The sequence below is a fragment of the Arvicola amphibius genome, chromosome 2, assembly GCF_903992535.2.
Source record: "Arvicola amphibius chromosome 2, mArvAmp1.2, whole genome shotgun sequence".
Classification (NCBI taxonomy): Eukaryota; Metazoa; Chordata; class Mammalia; order Rodentia; family Cricetidae; genus Arvicola; species Arvicola amphibius.
The window spans coordinates 185,472,173-185,492,945 of record NC_052048.2 but is presented as its reverse complement, the minus strand read 5'-3'; the positions used below and the strand labels follow the sequence as shown (position 1 = coordinate 185,492,945).

At 38.8% G+C, this 20,773-nt stretch overlaps 1 protein-coding gene across 1 annotated transcript in view; it reads right to left on the bottom strand.

Annotated features, from left to right (window-relative positions):
• Ubn2 (ubinuclein 2) overlaps nucleotides 1-20,773 on the bottom strand; it is a 67,177-nt gene that overhangs the window by 22,848 nt on the left and 23,556 nt on the right. Inside the window, 9 exon segments of the mRNA XM_038321037.1 lie at nucleotides 1,455-1,497; nucleotides 3,880-3,930; nucleotides 5,004-5,147; nucleotides 5,663-5,776; nucleotides 6,627-6,745; nucleotides 9,677-9,806; nucleotides 14,762-14,832; nucleotides 18,768-19,257; nucleotides 19,804-19,907. Of these exon segments, the coding sequence (XP_038176965.1) occupies nucleotides 1,455-1,497; nucleotides 3,880-3,930; nucleotides 5,004-5,147; nucleotides 5,663-5,776; nucleotides 6,627-6,745; nucleotides 9,677-9,806; nucleotides 14,762-14,832; nucleotides 18,768-19,257; nucleotides 19,804-19,907 (1,266 nt within the window).

Below are 20,773 nucleotides of genomic sequence, written 5' to 3'. Positions count from 1 at the left end.
TTTGCTTGAACTTCTGATTCTACTGCTCTCTCTACCTCTTGAGTACTGGGATTATAGTCATGCACTACCATGACTGTTTTATGTGATGTGACGGCTTCAAGCATGCTAGGCAAGCACTTATCAAATGACCTATATTCATAAACCAACTATGCCTGCTTTTTAGGGATATTTTTATTACATTTTCCACTTCAAATATTAATTTTGGCAGTGAAGGAATGGAGGAAGGCTCACAATACAGCTTCTCCTGAGCACTGTTAAAATTATCCTATATTCCTTGTTTTGGGGCTAGGAACAGAGTTGAGACAGGGTCTATGATTCCCTGAGTGGCCTGAAGTTATGTTTGAGACTGGCCTCAAACTTGCTGCAATTCTTCTGCCTCTGCCTCCAGAATACTGGAATTACAGATATGTACCAACACGCACGTCCAGGTACTTTATGTTCTAAACTAACAAATCTACCACCTATTTATGGTGGATTTGTTTGTGATGTCCACTGACTCTAACCTGTACTAATAAATCCCCTTACATATTGTATATTTCAGACAGTAAGCTCTTGATTTTTTTGGTTTTGTCTGTTTATTGTTGTTTCAGGCTTTTTTTGTGGTGCTGGGTTTATGCCCAGGGCCTCTGACATGCTGAAAAACCCTACCTGTTATATTCTGAGAAGACAGTGAAAAGAAACCATAAGGCGATAGGCAGTCTCTCCAAGGGCAATGAGGGCTTCAGCAGTGGGCCATCACTTTCTTTGTATTTATATTTTTAGCTATATTTTTTGGGAGGGAGACAGGGTTTATCTGAGTAGCCCTGGCTGTGCTGGAACTTGTACTGCAGACCAGGCTGGCCTTGAACTTAAGAGATCCACCAGCCTCTGCCTCCCAAGTGCTAGGATTAAAGTCATATGCAACTATGCCCATTTATTTAAATGTTATAAAGAACACTTGTTACATTTTATCTAATATTTCTTTTTTCTATTGTTTTTATTGAGCTATACATTTTTCTCTGCTCTCCTTTCTTCCTCCCCTCTTCCATGATCCCCATGCTCCCAATTTACTCAGGACATCTTGTCTTTTTCTCCTTCCATGTATGTCTCTCTTAGGGTCGTCTTTGTTGTCTAGGTTCTCTAGGTTGTGGACTGTAGGCTGGTTTTTCTTTGCTTTAAGTCTAAAAGCCACTGATGAGTGAGTACATATGATATTTGTCTTTCTGAGTCTGGGTTACCTTACTCAGTATGTTTTCTTCTAGATCCTTTATCCAATACTCCTATGTAGAAATAATGAATGCAAATCTCCACAGCTCCACAACAATCTACTCCTCAAATGGACTTTTATGAAGTCGAAAACAAGCAACATAGCATAGCACCTATTAATATTTGCTAAATATCATGTGTCCTTTCCTCTAAGAATTTATCCCAACACTCACCATTAAGGACCAACTACAGATTTGCTGGATTCTTACCTTGACTTTGGGTTTTGATGCAGGAATCACCTTTTTCTTTGCTCTAAGATAAAAGATTAAAACAAAGGTCATTCAGAAGTAGTTATATATTAGGAATTAAAGTAAACTACCTTAATTCTTTCCACTATTTAGAAAACTCTTTGAAGGAAGTAACTACTCAGTTTGCATGGGGATAGTCAGCAATATTTTTTAAATTCTAAATTTAATTTAATTCTAAATTCTAAATATTTTTTAAATACTAAAAGGCCAAATAATTACTAAAGAAAGAAATATAAATGGAAAAATAAAAGCCACATATAAGTACATAAAACATAAAATGACTCAAAACAGGTTAGCCTCAGGAACTCATTTCAATGGAATGGTAAGAACTCACAATTTATTTGTAGGGAAACATCTTCAGGGCATGGCATACTCAAATCAGGGCAATGGGTTATTAATGACTTTTTTAAGGAAAAAATTAAGGTTTTATTAAAAATTATTTTTAATTGCAAAAATAAAAAAATTCTTAGAGTGATAAGAAATTAGCAAATTAATTAAAAGACAAGAAGGAAGCTTTGTGAGTTTGAGGTTACCCTGGTCTACATAGTGAGTTCCAGGCCAGCCAGGGCTACGTAAAACAAAAACTTTGAACACTTAGGAACCAGCAGAAACACCTGTCAATATGCAGTTTCAGGAAAGCAACACTAATTCTCCATGCCTTTTTGGGAGGAAGCCATTAGAGCATTAAGACTTATTTGCTAGGCGGTGGCACACGCCTTTAATCTCAGCACTTGGGAGGCAGAAGCAGGTAGATCTCTGTGAGTTTGAGACCAGCCTGGTCTATAAGAGCTAGTTCCAGGACAGCCTCCAAAGCTACACAGAGAAGCCCTGTCTTGAATATTAAAAAAAAAAAAAAAAAAAAAGTCAAATTTACCTATCCTGTTTTCTGATTAAAGAAATAATAAAACACCGAGATAGCAGTAGCGATGGACTATTTTTGAGAGCTGAGGAGATGACTAGGGTGCAGCCATGGCGGGACACTCGTCTGGCAAATATAAACCTAGGCTCAGTGCCCAGCACTGAGGAAGCCAGACACAGTGGCAGGCACTCATGATCTGAGCTACTTGAGAAGCAGAGGAAGGAATACTTGGAGGCCAGGAGTTTAAGACCAAACTGGGCAAAAGCAAGATCTTGTCTTAAAAGAGAAAATGAAGACTAATAACTGAAACAATAGATCTCTGATGATATATTAACAAAATGTCATTTCTAAAACGAAAAATATCCATTTCTTCTGTGTACATAAAAGGAGGATAGGAATTTTATAATATCACTCCAAAATGATAATCTGATACCTTAATAGAATTAAAAGTACACTGAAGTGCTTAAATCATTTATAACTGACTAACTTTATGTTTCAGTAACTTCTTTTTTAAATGCTGGAAATGGAACCAAGTGCCTTAGTGCATGGTAGGTAAGTCCTCCACCAACTGAGCTACATTCCAGTGGATCAATATGTACTCCCCAAACAAACACTAACAAAACATGGCATCTTCCAGTGTATTAGGAGAATAAAGGTTCATTCTTTAATAAGTTTCATGAGGCTGGGCAGGTAGCTCAGTAGAAGAGTGCTTGTCTAGCATATGCTGGACCTGTGTTTAATTCCTGGTATAAATATTTTTTAAAATTTGATTTTGTGAGTGACTGTATGTGTGTGTGTACAGGTAGAAACGTACCTTAGGGCATATATAGTGATCAGAGGGCAACTTTCAGGACTTGGTTTCTCCTTTTACCATGGGTTTTAGGGCTCCAATTCAGATTTACATGGCAAGTGCTTTTATCCACTGAACCATCTAGCAGATCTAGAAATCTGCTTTACATTTTTACTATAGCCAGTTGTGCACAGAAGGATGAACACTGTAAGCTTGCAAGGCGCGCGGGGGGGGGGAGGGGGGAGGAGGGGTGTTAATGCAAGTGTCCTGTAAGCTCAGCTCATCCAATGCAATTGCCCATGCAGACAGTAAGAACAAGGGGAGCAAACCTGAGCTCCCTGCTGGATGGCTCCCTATAGCAGAATCCCTTGGGACTGTTTCCAAAAGCAGCAGTCAAAACAATATAAAAACAAAACAAAACAAAACAAAAAGGTGGTAATACAGAGATGACCTAAAAGTACACTTGTCTTACCTATGTCAAAGGGCATTTTTAGTAAGTAATATTTTTATTTTTAAAACCATAACATGGATGGGTAGTGGTGGCACAACCTTTAATCCTAACACTTGGGAGGCAGAGCCAGGTGGATCTCAAAGATCCAGGCCAGCCTGACCTACAGAGTTCCATGACAGCCAGGGCTGTCATGATAGAAACCCTGTCTCAGAAAAACAAAACACCCCAAAGAAGCCATAACATGAATAAAACCACGTGTAGAAATCTAGAGCCAGTATTTACTCACGGAGCAGAGGTAAGATGATTATGTACACTCCGGCTTTCCTTAAAAAGCATTCTGGAAATATTAGAAAGACAAATTATTTTTTATAGCAGATAACATGGTAATTGCTTCACTTTTTTTTTTTTTTTTGTTTTACATAAAAGATCTTGCTGTGTGGATCAGACTAGCTTCAAACTGAGTATTATAGCTCAGGCTGACCTGAACTCAAAGTCATTAGCCATTTGATTTTTACTTATTTATCAAGCAAAAGTAGTAACAGCTTTATTTCTATGTATTCAGAATTTTTAACAAATCAGTGGAAAAGGTTGTTTTTGTTACTTTAAGGATGATAGGTTGATAGCCTAGTCTCTTAAAATTTCTCTAGCCAGGCATTGTGGCACATGACTTTAATCCCAGTACTCAGGAAGCAGAAGCAAGCAGATCTTTGTGAATTCAGAGTCAACACGGCCTATTTAAACCCAGCTGGCTTTGAACTCACAGAGATCTGTTTGCCTCTGTTTTCCATGTGCTGAAATTAAGAGGCATGCACCACCATGACCAGCAATTTTGTTTCTTAAAGTGGATTTCACAACATAGTCCAAGTTGACCTGGAATTCTCTAGTATAGACTTGCCTCAAACCTGCAGCCCTCTGTATATTCTCACTAGTGCTAGGTTATAAGTGTGTACCACCACATCTAGTTCCTTTCTATCTGTTAAAACCCCCTCAAGTTTATAACCATTATCTCCAGTCCTTTCTCCCTATTACTCAACTTAGAAGCAAAAAAAAGAAGTTTGAATTAAAAACAAAACAAAACAAAAAACATCTTTATACCCATCTTATTTCTAGTTCCACAAGATTTGTTTGGTTAAGTGCTGATGATCTGAAATACTACACACACACACACACACACACAAAATAGTTGGGTTTTTTGGGGGGTTTGGTTTGAGATGGGGGTCCTCTTGATATACCAATGTTAAACATGTATGCTCATTTAAAATATTTCTTTAGATTGTAACTCCCCCCTTCTCTTTCCTCCCTCTAACCCTCCCCATGTAATACCCCCCAAAAATAAGTTCTTAGCAAAATCCATCTGATGTATGTTTGTCTGCAAATATATCTTTATAACAACAAAAGCACATTTCTTACCTTGCCTGCATCCAGCCCTTAGGCCAAAGTGGCTTCACCTCTGTCTCCATGAAGGATTTAAGATAATCCTCAGCAGATTGGCTTTTATTTGGCTCTAATTCATAGCATCCCAATTTGATCTCAACAAGGTTACATAACAAAGTTCTAAACAAATTAAAAATATATACTGATATAAAAATGAGAATTGTAAAACTTAAAAAATTAAGATTGAAAACAGTCATTTTTGAAGCACACAAATCTGGTGGCAATAAAGAATGTTAACTGAAGTATTCATGATAAGAGAAATAAGTTCTAATATTGATCATTCACTGCACTACAATCAACTCCCACCATGAAACAATAGCCTTTGGTACCTTTCTTTAGTGACCGAAGACTGAAAGGGATAGTTGTCTCCCTGGGGTAAAGCAAGCAGACAGTTCACACAAGTATATCACATGCTTGTACTTATGCAAACAGAATGATTTCAGTCCACTATTAGAGCAGCTGATAAAATGTATTCTATGAAGACCAAAGCACCAACCCCTGAGGCCATTACACCAGAATACTCTTCTTGAGTATGTTTTCTTAGACACTAATCTTTGGTTACTTCTAATCTAGTCCTCCACTTCTGGGGATTCTTCTCATTTCTTTGCCTATAAATGAAGACTAAGAAAGCTCACCTAATGGTGTCATCCCAGTGGAATTTCTTTCGTGGGCCTATGACTCGTTTCCCTGGTTTCTCATCATCATCATCTTCAGATCCATTTTTTTCCCGTTCTTCATCTGCTTGCACCCTAAAAAATGAATAACACTTTATTAAACAGTTTTAACCCAGAATCCACGAACATATAGCCCTTAAATACTTCAGTTGCTCATCCAAATGTTTACTTGAGACAGAACAAACAGGGAGCAATATTTCCACATGATATTGTGAATGTAGAGCCAGCATCAAGTGGATGAGTAAATAAGGCCTCTGAACTATAATATAGAGGGGCAAATGCTCAGCCTTTAGATCAAACGTTTTGTGTCCAGTCCTAGCTTAGTATAATTGCTCAAGATGTGAAATGCCTTAAGCAGCATTAGGTTTTAGCTTTTTTATTTTTTATTTTTATTTATTTATTTTTTTGAGACAAGGTCTCAGCATGAAGCCTAGGCTAGCCTAGAACCTTGATCACTCTGCTGAAAAATCCTAATTGCTGCTATTACAGGCACATCCATTATGCCTCCCTTGGCTCTTGTTTTGTTCGCATCTATACACTAACCAGACAAAGCCTTTTGCTTTTGACAGCAAAAGCAGTTGAGTGGGAAGTGACACATCACTCAGAAAATATTTGATTACATCATTTTAACTGTATACATGGTGTCTAGAGAATGAGGACTACTTAAGAACAGCAACTAAGCAGAGTACACCTTTAATCCAATGATCAGCAGGCAAAGGCAGGTGGATCTCTGTGAGTTTGAGGCCAGCCTGGTCTACACAGCTGAGTTCCATGACAGCCAGGTCTGCACATAGAAATCGTGTCTCAAAAAAAGCAAAGGGCCAAAAAAAAAAAAAAATGACAACAAACAAAACAAAGCAAAAAAAAGAATATCAACCAAATGTCACTGTCAATTCTAAAACCAGCCCAAAGCAGAGGTACATACTTGGCACACTTGGCTTGACTGCGAGCCTGGCAGTCCTCCTGGTATTTAAACAGCTGTTCGGGCATGACGTTGCTAACAGCCAACTTCAATTTTTGCAGAGGTTCCCTTAAACGATCATCCTGAAGGGGGGGGGAATATATTTGGAGGGTTTTTTTTTTTCAAATATAACAAAACTTACTCTATAAGTAGAACTTCAATAGGTAAAATCACATTTTACATACTGATTATAGACCTGAAATGTTATCTAACATGACATTTCTTCTACAACCCCGACTTGTCAAAGGTACACTGGAAGAAAAATTATATTGACTGTGTTTTCCACTACACCAAGCAGAGTCCCAGTTTTTGCCTGCTGCCCCAGAAACAGTGTTCCTTCATATTCTTAAGAATGAGTCCAAGTTTTGGCCAATAAGCTTTATGAATGAATTATAATAAAAATAGAAAATGGGACTGATATTGCCCAGACTACTGTTTAACTCCTGGTGTTGAGATATAGCCAAGGAAGACACTACTCTTAAATACTACAACACGCAATCTGCTCTGGTGACTACCAACAGGATGCGGGCATCCTGTTCTCCCAGTTACCGCTAGCAATTATTACTTATGATGCAAGCAAAACTTAAAGTCCAAAAGAAAGAGGAAACTGAGAAACTCTTTTCCATATGGGTTCAACATAGAAAGGAAAATAAGAATTTTTGTTTTTTGTTTGTTTTTTTTTTGTTTTTTTCGAGACAGGGTTTCCCCATAGTTTCTAGAGCCTGTCCTAGAACTAGCTCTTGTAGACCAGGCTGGCCTCGAACTCAGAGATCCGCCTGCCTCTGCCTCCCGAGTGCTGGGATTAAAGGCGTGCGCCACCACCGCCCGGCCCGAAAATAAGAATTTTGTATCTGACAGCTCAAGTCAGCCAACAGCATTTTCATCTTACAAATAACATATACTTAAGTGCTTAAAACCTTCATCATTGTCATAGGCCCAGAAATATCTTAATTCTTTCTTCACTAAAGCAAAAGGATTTTGCTTTTTATAATGTAGATTGAATTCAAGAGATTCAGACATACTAAGCAAGTCTTTACCTAAGCTATACTATACCCCCAACCCTTAACAAGTCATTACACCTTTTGATAAAAGATGTATTTAGAACATAAAAATTATGACTAGAAACCTATGCCATAGATACTAATTAATAAACTAAGCATGTAATGGTATCTGGAATAAAAAAATCTTAACACTTATTATCAAGATTTCTTGAAGAATTATCTAGTTAAGATGACCCTGGGAAATTTCAAATATCCATCAACAGTGAAACTGAGAAACTAAATGAGACACACTTATAAGGTAGAGAGCTATAGACACATCAGTAGAAATGGATTTCTACTATATGTCAACATACAGCTGAAGTACAACATGGTGTTAGAAAGCAAGATAGAGAAGAGAACAGTTTGTTTATATTTCTATGAAGTTCCTAATACCATGGATCTAAGTGGGGTGACAGAACTTATATAAAGACAACAAAGACAAGAAAGATGATGCCTTTTTCTCACAGCCAATGGGATATTAAATAACATCAAACTTGAAACCTCAGATGTTTCTCTGAAAGTATTTTATTTTGTTGTTATTTTTGTTATCTTTTTTTGAGGCAGGGTCTTACTAAGTAGCTCTGCCTATCTTGGAGCTCACTATATGGACCAGGCTGGCCGCAAGCTGCCAGATCTGCTTGGCTCTGCTTTCTGAGTGCTGGGATTGAAGGAGTGCACTACTATAGCTGGCCCTAAATATTTTATGATCTGGTGCTGGGGATGTAGCTCAGTTGGTTGAAAGTTTGCTTAACATGCATTAAGTCCTAGGTTTGATTCCTGGAAAAACATAAAACCAGGTGAGGTGAGGCCAATCATGGTTGTGCATGCCTTTAATCTCAGTACTCAGGAGGTAAAGGCAGACAGGCCATCTAGTCTATATAGCCAGTTCCAGGTCAGCCAGGGCTATCCAGATTCTGTTTCCAGAACCCACATGGAGCTAACCACAATCCTTAACATCAGTTCCAGGGGAGCCAATACCCTCTTCTGGCCTCTGTGAGAACCATGAACAATCATGGTATACAGATGTACATATAAGCAGAACACCCAAACAGAAAATGAAAATTAAAAACATAAACCAACGAAAACAGGCAAGGTGATGAAGGCCTACAATCCTAGTACCCAAATGTAAACCCTGCTCTATTTGGGCTAGTCTAGGACAAAATACCTCCTCAAAAAGGGGGGAAAGGGGGCTTTATACTACACAAAATGGTGTTTTTCTGGGCTGGTATGATGGTGCATACCTTTGCACTGCTGGTGGATCTCTGAGTTTGACAGAAATCTACTGTACATTGTGAGCTCTAGGCCAGTCAAGTCACGGCCACAAAGTAAGACCCTGTCACAAAACAAAACAAAACAAAAAGCAAAGAAAACACCCACTAAAAAGTTTTTCTACTTCTAGCTCTATTTTATCAGTTACCAATTTTTGTCATTTGAATTTTGGTTCCAATTGTCAATATCTAAAGTTGCCAGGAAAGACACAAAATGAGACAGAAACACAATTTTTTTGTTCATTAACCTGCTTGGAATCAAGAAGGAACTATAATTTTTCAACTCAAAAGAAGTCTTTGTTAACAGATATTGGTGCCTTAATAAAGAATTCTGGTTTTTGTACCCACTACATTGACTTTATAGACAAAGAATCCATCCCTTCGGAATCAGTACTTTTCATCTAAAGCTATCAACTGTTGATGTAATTTTTTTTTAAATTGTGTGTTAGGGTTATCTATGGAGTTGTTTATGCTGTGGAAAATTTCTGGAATTCAGAGGACAATTTTATCAGGCTTGCTCAACAAGAGCTGGTTGAACCGTTTCGCCAGCCCCAAAGAAGAGGCTCTTAATCACCTTTAGTAATAAATACCCAATGGTTATTAAACACATATAACAGGACTACAAAGTGATGAATGTGCAAAGATTCTGAGCAAACATGTTTACTGGTTACAAAATCGAAGATCTAGGTACTATTCTTCCACTTACCTGGACATTAAGATGTAGCTTCTTTAGACGTTTTACCAGGGTTTCCTTATTACATGGCACAAATGCTTCAAGATGGGAGTAGACACCACTACGAATGACAGGGCCTAGTTCTTGTAGCTGTAACTCGATGCTGACCACAAACAAAACAAAACACACAATAGTAAACATCATAAAATTCTTTTTATATAGCACCTATATATAAGCCAGAAATCAGCCAGGCGGTGGTGTCACACACCTTTAATCCTAGCACCTGGGAGGCAGAGGCAGGCAGACCTCTGAAATCGAGGCCAGAATAGTCTGCAAAGCAGGTTCCAGGACAGTCAAGAATACATAGAGAGAAACCCTGTCTTGAAAAAATAAACAAAGCAAAAACAAAAACAGAAAAGGAAGAAAGCAAACAAGCACAGGCAGGTATTTCTGAAACTATAGTCCCAGAGTTCCTACAGCACTCTCCTTTAAAGTACCCGAAGGGCAAGGGCCCTCTACACCAGCTATGTGCACATGATAATTTCTTCATCTTTGTTTCCCTTTTACGCCTGTGACACAGCTGTTATTTAATAGTTTACTTATTTATTGTAAATGATTAGTTCTCACTTCCCTTTTGGGGGTAGAAAACTAAATGTTAAATCTTTGTCTAGTAGCAATTTCTTTTTGATACTTCAGCCTGACTCCATCTTAAGTTTGGAATCTTGCTACAGGGTCAAAATAAGTTCCTTCTTGTTTTCTGTAAAACTTAAATTTGAGCATGTCTTCACCCTTTTCTGGAATTTGACATGTTCCACACCTGACCTCCACCCTGATTAAGATGTTCTGCCAAATAATTTTGAGACATTCTACCAAGTTCCTATGTAACCTAAAAAAACCCTTGGAAACTCCCTAGCCTTGAAGTCTTTTGGGCTATATAAAGCCCCACTTTCTCCTATGTTCGATGCTATTTTTCTCAAACCTGGCTTTAGGGAGACAGTCCTGTCTGACAAAAGTTAAAGCTTGCTTAATTTGATCAAAAAGAACACTAAAAAAGACTAAGATAGATTTAATCTACATGGAAAGTAGAAAAAGACAAGGTCTGCTGAGTAAATTGGGAGCATGGGAACCTTGGGGGAGAGTTGAAGGAGGGAGGAGAGAGGCAGGGAGGGGACCAGAGAAAAATGTAGAGCTCAATAAAAATAAAAAAAATTGACCAAAAAGTTTTGTTCATTGGTCTTTACTCTCATTTAGTGGGACTAACATTTTTCTCTTCTCTATCTCAATTCCTCTTTTAAAAGTAAAGAAGTGCCAGGTGGTGGTGGCGCACACCTTTAATCTCAGCACTCGGGAGGCAGAGGCAGGCTGATCTCTGTGAGTTTGAGGCCTGCCTGGTCTACAAGAGCTAGTTCCAGGACAGGCTCCAAAGCTACAGAGAAACCCTGTCTTGAAAGAAAAAAAAAAGTTAGTTGAAACTGAAGATAAAATACAAACTCTCCAAGTACTAAGAGAAGCCACAAAAGTCTAGACTGACTCAAGGAGACAGTTTTAAAAGTTACTGGTTTCCAAAAAGGTTAACTCAGATGCGGGAAAACTGACTTCCTGAGGAGAAATCAACTGCTAAGTCCTCTGTATACTGCTATTCAAGTCAATGCTCATTCAAAGAGCATCAAGGAGATGGCATGGAGGTCTCTCTCATAGGGAGTGTTCAGTAAACAGAATCATGCCCAGTACAATCTGAGTGGACCAGAGGCAGCCAGAAGCTCGTTCTCTATTTGAAATGCCTGCTTCAGGGAACAGGGAAGAAAATCAAGTGAGCATATTGTAGACTTGTTCATTCAGGTCAAATTCAACTATGGAAAAAAAATGGTGAACCAAGAAATTTATCTTTTTCTCCTCAACAAAAGGAAGAAATGGTTAAGGCCAATACACCTGGGTAATGCTATGGGATTACACACGCTATTTATTACAACAGGTACTCTGTCCAGAAGAGGAAGGAATGTGGATTTAGGGTAGAGAAAAAAAGGCCAAAAACAATAAAGTGACTCTAAAGGAAAAACTTCAACTCTGTAGATGGTGTGTGTGTGTGTGCGTGTGTGTGTGTGTGTGTGTGTGTGGAGAGAGAGAGAGAGGGAGGAGAGGAGAGAGAGAGAGAGAGGGAGGGAGGAAGGGACGGAGGGAGAGAGAGAGGGGGGGAGGGAGGGAGAGAGAGAGGGAGGGAGGGAGGGAGGGAGAGAGAGAGAGAGATGATTCAGCAGTTAAGGGCAGTGACCCTCTTCCAGAAGACCAGGGTTTGATTCCCAGTAACCATATGGTGCCTAACAATTGTTTGTAACTCTAATTTCAAGGGATCTGATGCTTTCTTCTGGCCTCCTTGGGCACTAGGCACATGCATGGTGCAGTTACATATGTGCTGACAAAACACCCATACACATAAAATAAAAATAAAAACATCTTCTAAGAAGAAACCAAAGTAGATGGCTCCGCAATTCAGAGATTTGTTTGTGGCAGACAGGGACAGAACTCTAACAGTGTTTACCTGTGCTGCCAGAGTACAGGATGGGGCTCCTGACTCTGGGGGGAGGGGATAGAGTGAAATGGAAAGAAGGGAGCGAGGGGAAGAGGGAGAGGAAAGAGTTCATCTAGTGCAAGGGGAAAGAAGAAAATGGCTAGTGAGATGAGATTATGGAATCTGGGACAACTCTGATGAGCAACAGCTGCACTGTCTGGTGTTTCTGGAGCTTAAAAGCAGCCATCAAGGTGGCAGCCGATAAGAGTTATGCACCTCTTTCAAGCACATGCATTCAACTGAAAATCAGGGCCCAAACCAAGAACTCTTGCGCCACTCCACGGGAAACACACTGCTCTGTTTGAGCCTACTTTTTAAGTATAACAGATTATAACTAGCTGTAAGTACTGAAAATAACACCCTTTTATATCAAATATCTCTATTATGTATTTAGAAAACAGGAGTCACAGCAACACTATTTGCTTGTGTCTTCCTGACATTATAAAATGCCAGAGCAGACCTATTATTTTCATTATACATGTAAAATCTACTATCACATTTTGCCTAGTTCTGCCTGCATTCAACTCCATTCTTAAATCCTATAACCAACAGTTTAAGCCTATGAGACATCCATTTACAAGTACACTTTATTTGGCTACAACCTTCAAAAATGCAGCTTTATTAATATCAAACTCTGAGTGTAAAATTGATAAACCTAAAAATCTGCTCATTTAAAAATAATTCAGGGGGGCTGTAGAGTTGGCTCAGAGGTTAATAGCACTGGTTGCTCTTCCAGAGGTCCTGAGTTCAATTCCCAGCAACCACATGGTGGCTCACAACCATCTGTACTGAGATCTGGCGCCCTCCTCTGGCGTGCGGGCATACATGGAGGCAGAATGTTGTATACATAATAAATAAATAAATCTTTAAAAAAAATTCATGTCATATATGAACCTTGATCTTTTTCTCCTAATCTGATTTCTATAGTTTCCATATAAACATCCAAGATTTCTTTGGTTTTTCAAGACAGTGTTTCTCTGTGTAGTCCTGGCTGTCCTGGAAATCACTTTGTAGAGCAGGCTGTCCTCAAGCTCAGAGATCGATCTGCCTTTACCTCCCAAGTGCTGGGATCAGGTGTGCGTCACCACCATGCCTGGGCTCCATGCCTGGATCCAATATTTCTACCTTGAACTTTTGGGGTTTAGGCCAGCTTGGCCACACATAACGGAGCCCAGGGCAGACTGGTCATGCATGGGGTCCAGGCAGCACTGGGTCCCCAGAAAAGCCATAAGATGGCACCACCCAGGAGCAGACCATCCAAAGGAAATTCCTAACACTCCAGCCACTGTAGATAGGATCACCTGCCAGCATAAACCCATCTCTTTTCACGCGGACACCCCTAGACAATAACAATAGCTTGAATTCTGCATGAAAATGGAAGGACCTAGAAAACATTATTTTGAGTGAGGTAACCCAGACACAGAAAGACAATTATCACATGTACTCATTCATAGGTGGTTTTTAAACATAAAGCAAAGAAAGCCAGCCTACAAACCATAATCCTGAAGAATTTAGACAACAATGAGGACACTAAGAGAGACTTACATAGATCTAATCTACATGGGAAGTAGAAGTATAAAAAGACAAGATCTCCTGAGTAAATGGGAGCATGGGGACCTTGGGAGACAGTTGAAGTGGGGAGGGGAACAGAGAAAAATGTAGAGCTCAATAAATACCAATTAAAAAAAATTCAAAAAACAAAAATATTTTAAAATATTACATGTGTGTGTATACATACGGTACCATGAAGTACCCAAGGAGGTCAGAGGGCAAATTGTAGACTTGGTTCTGTCCTCCAACCATGTGGGTCCCAGGGATCAAACTCAGGTCATCAGATTTGGTGGGAAGCACCTTATCCATTGAACCATGGATAATGATTTTCACAGGTCAACTGTGTGTATGCATGTAGCTTTTTTTTTTAAAGAAAAAGTTTCATATAGCCCAGGCTAGTCCATAACTCTATAACTTAATATTATTCCTGAGGATGACCTTGAATTTTCTGGTCCTCCTGCCTCCATCTCTGTAGTGCTGGGAAAATAGGTACCATATCCAGTAAGTTTTATGCAGTCCAGGGTAATCTGATCCAGATCTTGTAAATTAAAGGCAAGAACTGTACTATTTGAACTCTATCTTCAGCCCCTCCTAATTCACATACTTAAACTTGTAGTTCTCTTGACTCAACCTCTTGGTGCTGGGATTAGAGGCATACACCACCACCCTCTACAAAATTTGTATTATTTGTTTATTAATTCATTTGAGATAGAGTGTCAAGTAGTCCAGGCTGGATTTGAACCCACAATGTAGCTGAGGATGATCTTCAACTATTCATTCTTCATCTCCAAAATGCTGGGACTATAGAGGTGTACCAAATCACACTCAGTTTATGCAAATCCAGGGCTTCCAGCATGCTAAGCAAGCACTCTACCAACTAACTACAGCCTCAGCAGCCTGTGAGGTTTTTTCATTTGTACTCTTTTATTTCAAAAAACGACTTGAATTTAGGACCTCACAAATGCTTTGCAAGTATATTATTGAGATTAAAAATCACTTACTCCAGAAGAATATTATTCATATCTTGTGTGAAGAATTTTTTTCTTCCTTCTTCATCAAAAAGTTTGGCAGCCTAGAGAAACATAAGGAAAACAGACAACACAATTCACAATAAACAGTTACTGACATAAATTATCTAACAACAACAATACTACTACTACTATCAGTAGTATAGTATTTTACTATTATTTTATTTTATCAGTAAAATACCACAAATTTTGACCCAGTCAGGCAAAGCCATTTGAGATTCAAATCAAACAGGCTATCACGTATGTCTGCTGCAGTTGGTAATAACTAACACACACGTGTGGCTTGAAAAGCACTTGGACACTCAAAATCAGTGCCACTGGGCTAAAGTCAAGTGACAACAGGGCTAGGCTCTTGTTCAGAGAAACAAAAGGCAAAGTGAGACCCAAGAATTTTTTCAAAAACAAAGCATACATTGAATTAGTATGGCATGATGGCACATGGAACTAACAGTACCACTTGAGATAGCACAGTTTCCCAAGAGCCATTTAACTAATAACCACAGGGAAATACTATACTTAAAAAGAGAAGCAATGTGAAAATGCATTAGCGCTGCCTATTTCTAGACTTGATCGTCATCAGAGGCCATGAAAAGTATAAAGCTGGAAACTGAGTGTCAATCTTGTGATAGATACAATGCTTGCCAAGAAGCCTAACGTACAAAACAGACATGGCCTTTGAGTGAAATGCATAAAGATCTTTCTCTCATTCAAACACACACACACACACACACACACACACACACACACACACACACACTTATTTATTTTAAGCCATAGGCTCCCCATGTAACCCAGGCTATAGTTTGAGTGTGGCAGCCCTCCTGAATCAGATTCCAGATTATCACCCCCACCTAAAGATTTCTACAGAATCCTGTTATTATGTCCATTTTAAACTTTATAATCTTAAATGCTAAATGTGATTCAAAATTAGACTTAGGCAAAAATCAGACTTAATATTCAATGTCACAAATATGTATCTTTCTAAACAAAAATGCCAGGCAATAGTAGAGCCCACATTACCTTTCCTGTGATGAGTGAAACCAGGATGCTTTACATGTTAGGTAAATTCCCAAACACTGAGCTAAACTCTTAGCCCTCAAAACACAATTTTTAAAAACAAGATTATTTCTGTTTCCTATAAAGTCCTTGTTGGTAGGGTGAGTCTATAAACCTTCTTTGTATTCTTCTACTCTAGTCTATACTTTATACTCATTATCATATAGAATCTGCATAAATAGCCAGAAGTTGGTAGTACATCCCCTAATCTTAAAAATAAGGAGCTGCAAACTTAGAAGGGTTATGCAAAATGCCCCCAAATCAAATTGCTAGTAAGTTATGCAGCCAAGGGCTGGAAAGATGGCTCAAAGGTTAAGAGCATTGCCTGCTCTTCCAGAGGTACTGAGTTCAATTCCCAGTGACCACATGGTGGCTCACAACCATCTGTAATGAGATATGGTGCTCTCTTCTGGCCTGCAGGCATCCACGCAGACAGAACACTGTATACATAATAAATCAATCAATCAATCAAAAAAAAGTTATGCAGCCAAGATTTAGATTAAGGCCTTTGTAAACTGCAAAACTGCCACAGAGCAGACACTGGATGACAGCAGTAGTTTGGTTTCTACATAATTGAGAGCAATGAAAAAAAATATCAAGGAATAAGCACAAACTATAAGCTTGAAAATAACATTGCCACACAGTATTTCCTCTTAACTTGGTGACCAGAGGCAAAGAGTTTTTAACTTGGAAACTCTGCCATCACTTATGATAAATAGACTGAGGAAGTCAAAGACACAGTTCCATCAGGAATCATAAGATGCACACTGACTGGCTGGACAGAGCTGATACAAGAACGTAAGCAAACCAGAGTCATCTATACCAAGCTATCTAAGTATTTGACATGCTTTAGATAGAAAAGTCAAATCTCCAAGAATATTTCTAGAATGAATATTAAGCATATTCAGAGGAAATATTCATATACAAAGAAAGCCAGAATGAAAATGAAACCTGAGAAAAAAGGAGAAATTTAAGTCAAAAGGTTTATCATAAAAGGATACTTACTCATTACAAAGCAAAAAATGAACATCAAGAAGCTATTTATCAGGAAAACACAAATGTGTGAGCTCAGGAAAAATTTTATCTCCTGAAGAAAAAGCACTGTCTAATATTTCAAAGTAAAGCACAAAGAACTCATAGGTATTGTAAAAAGCTTTCTTTTGGGCCACCAACCAGCTCCCAAATCGTGTATTATTAATTATGAATGTGCAGCCTTATCTTATGCCCATTTCTAGCTAGATCTTGTAATTTAATTAATTTAACCTGTTTCTCTTCATCTACGTTTCGCGCCTCAGGGCTTTTTACCTTTGTTTCATTCTGTATGTCCTACACTGTACCTGGCTGGCTAGCAGCTGCCTGGCTAAATTTAAGCAAAGTCTGCCAAAATTGAACACAAAATATTCTATACCTTAGATAAAGGTGGTATGTGTGAGACTGGGTTTGTAGCTAATCAAACTAGCAAATGAGTTCAAGTATGAGGAGAAACCCATGACAGCTATCACGGGGGGAAAGAACTATTGCTTACTATAATTGCTGATTAGCTAGAAGAGTAGATCATAAAATAACTAGGGGCTCGTAATGTCACTCAGTAGTAGAACTCTCTCTTTTTTCCTAAATAGGTTTCTCTGTGTAGCCCTGGTTGTCCCGGAACTTGCTCTGTAGACCAGGCTGGCCTCAAACTCAGAGATTTGCCTGCCTCTGCCTCCCGAGTACTGGGATTAAAGGCATGAAGACACCACCACCCGGCTAGAGGTAGAACTCTTGCCTAGGATATATGAAGTCGAGGACTTGATTCCTTGGAACTGCAAAAATAATTAACAAAATAAAACTATGTGAAAATAGTTTGAAGCAATCAAGTCCAAGTACATGTCCACAACACAATATTCACTCCTTTCTCTACACTGTTTTCTTTGCATGTGTCTGCAGCTAATAAAAATTTTATTAGGAGGGACTGGAGTAGTGGCTCAGCAGTTGAGAGCATTGGTTGCTCTTACATCAGACTAAGGTTCAATTCCCAGGACCCACACAGTGGCATGTCATTGCTGCCTATAACTCCAGTTCTTGGGGATCTGTGGGCACCAAGAATATACCTAATATACAGATACACATGTAAGCAAAACACTTCATACACATAAAATAAATCCTAAAAAATTTTATTATGAAATCTATATAAAATGTTATTTGTAAGGTTGGGTTTGTAAGATGGATCAGTGGTAAAAGCAATTGCTACCAAGCCTGACAACCTGAGTTTGATTTCCAAAACCCACATGTTGGGAATGAATGGATTCCTGCAAGTTGTCCTCTGACCTCCACATGTGCACTATAAACATATGGGTGCATGCGCACACACACACACACACACACACACACACACACACACACACACACACACACACAAATCAAATATGAAGAAGAAATTTATAAGGTAAACTGAAACAAAAAGAATCAACTACAGAGCTTACAATGAGTAGTAGAGTGACCATCTAACAAGCACACAACATTAGGCTCTATCCTTAGCACTAGAAGAAAACAAAAGCAAGTGTATAGTATAGCCATGTTAAAACTGAATCTACTTAAGCCAGGTGGTAGTGGCATACACCTTTAATCCCAGCACTCAGGAGGCAGAGGCAGGCGGATCTCTGTGAGTTTGAGTACAGCCTAGTATATAGAGTGAGTTCCAGGACAGGCTCCAAAGATACAGAGAAACTCTGTCTTGAAAAACCAAATATATATTTGGATAATATATATATCATATATTTATAATAATATATAAATATTATATATTAATATATATATATATATAATCCAATGTCTGTAAGAGTCTATGGAAAATAAATTGTTGTGACTGTGGGTTGTTTTTGTTGAAAACTTTAAACTATATGTTTGTTCAGTGAATAAAAACCAAGAGCATCATTACACTTACTACACGAAGGTCCTCAATGCGTTTCTCAAGGAGCACAGGTAGACCATCTGGAAGTGTAGGTACCACCTTGGGTAGAACCTGAGAGGTTAAGGTGGGTTGAGTGGTGTTTCCATTTTCTCCCCCTGACTCAGAGAGCGGGCTACCATCAGAAGCAGCATCCAGTAATCTGTCAAAGTCAAAGTCGTCTAGCATCTCGAGGGCATTCTCAGCTTCCTGAAACAATTCATGTTCATTTGTGCTAACAAAAATAGGGAGGTCTGGATCAGCACTGTTCAGACCTAAGTCCGAGATGTCATCCCCCAGGGCTGTAGCAGCACAAGAGGGCTTGGTCAGAGAGGAAGTAGTTAGGGTCACAGGGACTTTAGGGGTAGATTCCTTCTTTAATGCATCCTTCTCTTTTTGAAATTTTCGTATCATGGCAGCCAAAGAAAGGGAATCTTTATATCGCTTCTTCTTTTTTTCAGACTTGTGTGAATTGAGAGCCACAACTCTGTAAAGGAAAAAGACCAGTTAGGCTGTGTCATTTTAAAAGTTAATCCCATATGTCAATGAATAAAATAATTAAAATAATCCAGTGAGAGATGGCAGAACAAAATCGTCCTTTTAGTTTTGTATTAGATTACACTTTCATGATAGCACCGTCTCCAACATCTTCTGGATATGTGACAGGTTTCACACAGCCTATGCTGGCCTCAAACCCTTACATACACAGTTCAGGACGGCCTTCAACTACTGCTTCAACCTCCCAAGTTCTAGAAATACACATTTGTGCCACCTCATTTGGTTTGAACTGGTTCTTCAAGATTAAAAACTTGTAATAAACAAGACAGCCAATGAAAAATCTGTAAGTGCAACTGAAACACCAAGTCTCTAAGACGACAAAGCCTCCTGTTTATTAATAGTACCACAATATTATTAAAATGCAGAAGGTCATTATCAAATTAGACAACTAAATACATTAGTGGTGAATATATATTTCTAAAAGGAAACCATAATATTGTGATGCTAATTTCCTATTAGGCTTAATTTAGCATACCCCAGTTGTTTGGGCACTTTTTTCCTTGGCTTCTTCTCTTTTTCCCCTTCCTCTTTCCGCTTCCGCTTCTTTACCTCAATATCATCTTCTTTTATTTTGGGAACCTGCAAAACGATAAGAGAATATGTCATTTATCCGGATTTTTCCCCTTTGAGGTTAGCAGTAGAGTACAAGGCAGTGGTCTGTTACAGTGTCTGCTAGAATTCCTTGGTCAAAGTATAAGGTCTTGGGGCTCGATGTTTTCGGTGCCACTGTTGTGTGTGTGTTTCAGTGTGTGAGTGATGATGCCTGTGAAGCCAAAGGGAGAACATGGGTGTCTTCCTCACTGTTCGCTATCTTATTTCAAACAGGATTCTCATTGCACATGGAGTTCACCAATTCAGCTAGACTGGTTAGTGGGCAAGCCCAGATATCCTTTTGTCTGTGCCTCTTCAGTGTTTGAACTGCAGATGTGTGCCTCCATGCTAGACTTTTAGATAGGCACTGGGAATCCAACTTCGGGTGAGATGAGTTGAGCCATCACCAGTCTCTCAACTGTGACTTTGATTCAGCTCACTGGGGCCTTAGAGTTTACAGTTTAAATAAGAATTTTGATTATTCTGGTACAAATAAAGTCTCTGACCCCACAGCAGAAAACACCTATGAACAACATTCATTTCTCAGCTATAGTACAACAACAGAAGTCTTTACAAATTAAATCTGAGGGAAGTTAAAGGTTATGAAAGGTTCTTCTATAGAAAATCCTACTTTCTTGTTTGTTTGCCTGTTTTGTTGTTTTAAGTTTTGGAGACAAGGTCTCACTATAGCACTGTCTGGTTATGTAGACCAGGCTGACCTTGAACTCACTAAGATCCTCATGCCTCTGCTTCTCAGATGCTGTGATTAAAGACTGTGTGTGTCTGTTTTTAAATAGTGTAGTGATCAATTCCAGGGCCTTGTACATGGGAAGTAAGCACTCTACCATTAAGCC